At 31.1% G+C, this 5,665-nt stretch overlaps 1 protein-coding gene across 2 annotated transcripts; it reads right to left on the bottom strand.

Annotated features, from left to right (window-relative positions):
* Positions 1 to 1,229: 1,229 nt before the first annotated feature.
* Positions 1,230 to 3,428, bottom strand: LOC105107295 (NAC domain-containing protein 100-like). Of its 2 annotated transcripts, none has more exons than XM_011001173.1 (3): positions 2,878 to 3,428; positions 2,450 to 2,730; positions 1,230 to 2,192 (listed from the first exon to the last, which is right to left on the bottom strand). In XM_011001173.1, exons 1-3 carry the CDS (start codon positions 3,062 to 3,064, stop codon positions 1,476 to 1,478), a joined length of 1,185 nt encoding a protein of 394 aa, XP_010999475.1. In that variant the 5' UTR covers positions 3,065 to 3,428; the 3' UTR covers positions 1,230 to 1,475. The 2 variants fall into 2 exon arrangements, with proteins under 2 accessions (XP_010999475.1, XP_010999476.1); XM_011001174.1 differs by having other exon boundaries at positions 2,450 to 2,745; positions 2,878 to 2,967.
* Positions 3,429 to 5,665: the final 2,237 nt, after the last annotated feature.

Here is a 5,665-nt window from a genome sequence, read left to right as displayed (position 1 = left end):
TATATATATATATATATATATATATAGAGAGAGAGAGAGAGTAACGAAATATTACTTGTATTTTTTATAATTTTTATGTGTGAGCGGCACACAAATATTGATTTATATCATTTTAATTTTAATAAGATAACCCCATACTTTGATCTATATTGATATTAATGAAAAGAATTGTAAAATCGGCATTGATTGCTAGTTATATTGGTAGTGGGTTGCATGAAACGCTAATACACTAATTTTGGCTTAAGAGAAGATTAAAACTTGCTTAACTAAATAAGCTAAGGTTAATGTCACCACAATGTTTTTAATTAAAAAGATTTTAGTGTGGCATCTAATGCATAATTTCTGGGATATTTCACGTGATTCTCTTGAACTTTTTGTATTGATATTTATGATTATGGTACAGAGTACTTTTTTAAATAATATCTTATTTAAAAATATATTAAAAAGAATATTTTTTATTTTTTTATTTTTAATATCAATATAATAAAAACCATCAGAAAACGTTAGAAACATGAATTTAATATTTTTTAAATTAAAAATATTTTTAAAAAACATCTAAAAATAAAAACAGAAACAGAAACGACGCAGAAAACCGCCTTGATCCAACAAGAGGTTACTGATTCCAGTGTATATCCACTTGTCCATTTTAGAAGAAGGCAATTTTAGATGCTGCCATTAGTATCCCTTCCCACATTCATTCCGTCTCTAGACTCTACTGATAATTCACAAGGAGAAAATGACAAGTTAATTTCTTGCAAGTTGTCTATAATTGTTACATGATATCCTTGACGGCAAGGGGCATATATCTAGGCCCATTTTGAGAGATCAGACACCATCTTAGCTACTGTCAATTTCTCGAATGAGAAAAGAAAGAAAAATCGTATCCTGGTGTCAATCAAGTTCAAATCAATCCCCTTAATCAAGCTAGGAAAGCTGGCTGCGCTTTTCTCCTAAAGGAAATGGATGTTAAGTGTCATATTAAAATTCATTTAAGGCCTTAATTACCTTGTTAATTGCACTAACTAGTTGCTGAGACGTCGAAGTGCACGGAATTAAGGACTTGAGTACAATGCATTTTGAGGTTATTTACTTCTTTCGTTAATTCGCATCTCTAAAGAGAAAAAATGCACATAAGACAAAAATAAATAAATGATTTTCTTATATATATGTATGTATGTATATATATATATATATGTATGACATCTTTCCTTGGGTATCTATCAATCAAATGAAAAAGCAATCGGAAAAGGAACACCATGAACTAATAAAAATCTATACAAAGTATTTATATCAATACAAAGAACTTTCCAAACTCTAATCAAATTACCTAGCTAGCTAATGGAGAAATGACTGTTTCAAATCATATGTCAGAACTTTTTCTCTCTCTCATTTTTTTTTTTGTTACATTCATATATCCTAAGAATTTAAAGAACAAATTAAACCACGCGTACATATACATATATTCTCTATGGTCTTCAATAATCCCACAAGCATTCCAAATCTGCAATGGGGCCATCTGATGGACCCTCAAGATCTTCAAAAACCTTATCATGGCTTCCTATTTCTTGCTTTGAAACCACAGATGATATCTCAGCTGTGGTGTTCACGTCTGTGCTAAGTCCAGTGTCCTGTGAAAGGCTGACCATAGATTGATTAGATGAGAAGCGCTCAACCTTGCACTGTTTCTCCAATCCAGATGCTTCTCTATAACTATTTCTAGCTAATGATCTTAGAAGGGTATGTTCATTGTTACTGAAGATAGAGTCTTGAATGTTTTGGAATGAATTAGAAGAACTCTTTCCTTGGTGCAAGTAGCCAGGCATACTGGGGCTGGTTTGAAAGGTGTAAAGAGGATTTGAGGCTGGAATTTGAGGGTGAAAACTGGAGTTTGGTGCTTGGTAGTTGGTGTTTGGAGGTTGAACAAAGTTTTGATTGTTGTTGAGCATGCTTGTATTGGAGAAATAATTTCCATCTGATGATCTTGTTGCCATTGCCTTGAACTCATTGTTATCGCCACCACTGAAGTTGCTGGTGCTTGGCCTGCTGTTGTAATTAAGGGGATCCATGAAAGGTGGCAGGGAGGAGTAATCCAAGAAATCATCTCCAAAAGAGTTCACCCTTAGGAGGTCATGAATTGAGCTTTTCTTGATGCCTGTACTCTTGTGGAAAATCCTGCTAACAACCCATTCATCCTGTAAAAACATAGCCAAAAAAAGAGTCATGCTCAGTCCAGATTCTTCTTTCACACAAAAGCAAAAGCAAAAAATAGATAAAGCAAAACAAAAAACAAAAAAACATGAAAGAAACTCTCCACCAAATCAAAAGCAAAGAAATGAAAAACATTTAAAAGATGTGACAATAAGTAACAACTTAAGCTTTCTTCAATTACAACCAAGAGAAAAATGTATAAGAAAGAAAAAATTGGAATTTTGTGCATGTGGGTGCATACCCTTGCAACCTTGGGGAGGCTATAGTATGAGAATTTGCCTTCAAGCCTGTATTCATGCATAACCCAATTGGATTTCTCTCCTTTGGGAGCTCTCCCTTTGTAGAAAACAAGAGTCTTCTTCATCCCAACAAGGCAATTTTTTCCCTTGTAAATTTCCTTGTCTTTCCCTGTAGCCTTCCAGTACCCAGATTCTGTTGCACGATTGGTTCTCATACCAGTTGGATATTTCCTGTCTCTTTGGCAAAAGAAATACCATTCTTTCTCTCCCATCTTTGCTTTCTCTGTTCAAAACAAGTCTTTTTCAACATTTCGACCGAAAATTCAGCAAAAAATTAAAATGAACAAAACCAAGATTAAAGAGGATTAAGGGTGGTGTCTTAATATTGACCCTAAAGAAACTTAGAGTTGGTAGAAAGATGAAAACTCACTTGGCAAATCCCATGGCTCACACTTATTGAGATCAACTTCACCAATAGCACTTGCACAGAAGCTACTATTCATCACCTTCTCTGTAAGATAATGGGTTATTATCTCTTCATCTGTAGGGTGGAACCGAAAACCTGGTGGCAAATCAATCAGATCATCTCCTTTGTTCACCACAATAGCTTCCTCCATTGTCACCACACAACTAGCTAGCTAGCAGCTTAATTCTCCCAAGAACCTATAAGACTATATATGTGCGCGTGCCTCTTTGTGTGTGTGTGTTCATACACACACAAAACAAACAAGCTAAAAGGAGAGGGAGGATTCTTGGTATTTTTTTTTTGTTTTGCAGGAAAATTTAGAAGAGATAGAGAGCAGTTAAGAAAGTAGGGCAAGGGCCTTAAAGAGGGCTTAAATAGAGGTTAGCAAAACATTGCTGTCTATGAAGATCCGTAGGCAGCAAGCAAGCCTTGTTTGAAGTCCTGAGGAAGCCACTGGTTTAAATGATTCAATAGGTTTTTTTTTCCTCGATGGTGTGTTGTTGTGCTGTGCTGTTTTCTTAGCTGGCTACTATGTCATCTACTTGTTTGAAAAATAATGTGAAAAAGGGAAATGGTAAAAGGAGCTTTCGTTCTAATATCATATGCTGGTGGTGGGGGGCCATGTATTTTAGCGATTAAGAACTCGGAAAATGGAGGCCTTTTTATTTGCTTGAAACTGCCTAACCTTTTTTATTTTTTTATTTTTATAATAATAAGCTCAAGATTCTAATCTATTGGTTTCTTAGTCTCTTAATTTAACCAAGAGTCTTAGTTCAATGCTTTTGAGTAGTTCCTATTATCATTAAGAAAAGCTGTTACTTTGTCAATTTTCAGTTTAATTCTTCCTGGCTAATTAAGTAGCTCTGCTAGCTACTATTGTTGACTGCTATTGCTATTGGCATGCCTTTACAAGTGTCAACGTTTTTTTTTTTAATTATTTTCTACCCAAAAAAATTGTCAAATTGATGTTCCTGATGGTTTTTATAGTATGCTAATGTTAAAAATTAAAAAAAAAAATTATTTTAATATATTTTTAATTAAATAATATTTTTATAAGTAATATCAAACACACATAATTAATTAATTTAATGGCTATATATGATTGCATACATAGATTAATATTAAAACTATAATTATTAGATCTAACTTAACCCAAGACTTAGGTAACGACTTGGTTGGGTTAACTATAAAATAATATTGTTTTAATTTTTTAAATAAAATAAAATAAAATTGAATAAAAATTAAAATAGAATAAAATAGGTTGGGAGAAAAATTACAAAAATAAAAAAAATCAATAAAATCAACACTTTAGATTACTCAATTTTGAATGGATCAACATTTATTAATGACTAAAAAAAAGGAAAGGATAATTCATGAAAATATGCAAAGCAAGTGGAGGGAATCTAGGGAACTATTGACCTTAAAAGTTGATAGATGAAGAAATTAGAAATTTCTATGCTTTTAATCTAATTAGATTTTAGCCCACCTAGTGCTAGTTCTATCACTCGTTCAATCTTGTAATACATGTAAGCATAGTTTGTATTCTCATCATTCGATCAGGAAAATATATAGTATTTTCACAGTACACCTCATTTTAATTCTATGAAAATTAACGAAATAATAACTTCTTCATCTTATTGCTTCTGCGTGCTTATTATACTAATCATTTGATGAAAAGAATTTTACAAAGCTAGGAGTTATATTTATAATGTTCTTCCCATTTCTCTTCTATATATGCAAAGGCAAGCTCGGTGTAATCTGAGCTTAATTAGCATCGGAGTGCATGCATGCCTCCTTATTCGTCCTGTCAATTATATTTAATAAAGAAAAATAAAATAAAATAAAAGATGTTCCTTGTGAGTTTGCATATTTTTATTTTATTAGTTTTGTGAGTGTCCAAGCTAATTTATAGATATTTTAATTAATTATATCAATTTTAAATTTAATGATGATATAAATTTATAATAACTTTAAAAAAACTCAAAATCATAATTATATTTCTCTAATATAATCCCTTATAGCATCGTGGCAATTTCATCTATATATATATATATATGTGCAAAATTCCACAAGGGAATTAAGAGCATTTTTTTGGAAACTTCCCATATAATTCATGTGGAATAATATTCACAAAGTCAAACAAATTTCTTCGATAAGAATCAAAAAACTTTTTGATGCATTAAAAGAGAAAAGGAGATGCCAAATAATCCCGGAAACAGCTAGAATCGTAGAAGCATGCAATTTGGACCCTCTACACTATTAAAAAATAGTTAGTGGCTGTTTAATATTGTGATAATTTTTGTATTATAAAATGTTTTTTAAATTAATTTTTATTTGAAAAATATTAAATTGATGTTATTTTATGTATTTCTTAATATTTTTGATGCATTCATATTATACATAAAAAAATATATTTTTAATATATTTTCAATTAAGAATATTTTTGAAAAACACAATATATCAATATTATCGAACATACACTTAATTCATTAAAAAAATAAATTAAACCAACCATATCTTCTTTTAACAACCTTAAAAACAACTTATATTAATCATGAAACAAAAAATAAAATTAAAAGTATTACATGATTTTCAACCAAGTATGCGAACAAAAAACATTTCCCAATTGAATCTCCAAACACCCCCCAAATTAAAATTTATTGCAAAAATATACTTGCCCTTCCATGTTCTTAAAGGAAAAAAAAAAAATTAAGGCAGGGGGGGCTTATTTGGAAATGTTGTTGTTTAGGGA

Source organism: Populus euphratica, unplaced genomic scaffold (genome assembly GCF_000495115.2).
Source record: "Populus euphratica unplaced genomic scaffold, PopEup_1.0 scaffold154.1, whole genome shotgun sequence".
NCBI classification, from domain to species: domain Eukaryota; kingdom Viridiplantae; phylum Streptophyta; class Magnoliopsida; order Malpighiales; family Salicaceae; genus Populus; species Populus euphratica.
The sequence above is the reverse complement of the archived record's forward strand: the minus strand, read 5'-3'. Positions and strand labels throughout refer to the sequence as shown.

Coding starts and splice junctions, on each gene's coding strand:
- LOC105107295 (XM_011001173.1), bottom strand. CDS start 3,064: ATGGAGGAAGCTATTGTGGTGAACAAAGGAGATGATCTGATTGATTTG. Junction 2,731..2,877: donor TGAGCCATGGGATTTGCCAA/GTGAGTTTTCAT, acceptor TGTTTTGAACAG/AGAAAGCAAAGATGGGAGAG. Junction 2,193..2,449: donor GCCTCCCCAAGGTTGCAAGG/GTATGCACCCAC, acceptor ATGTTTTTACAG/GATGAATGGGTTGTTAGCAG.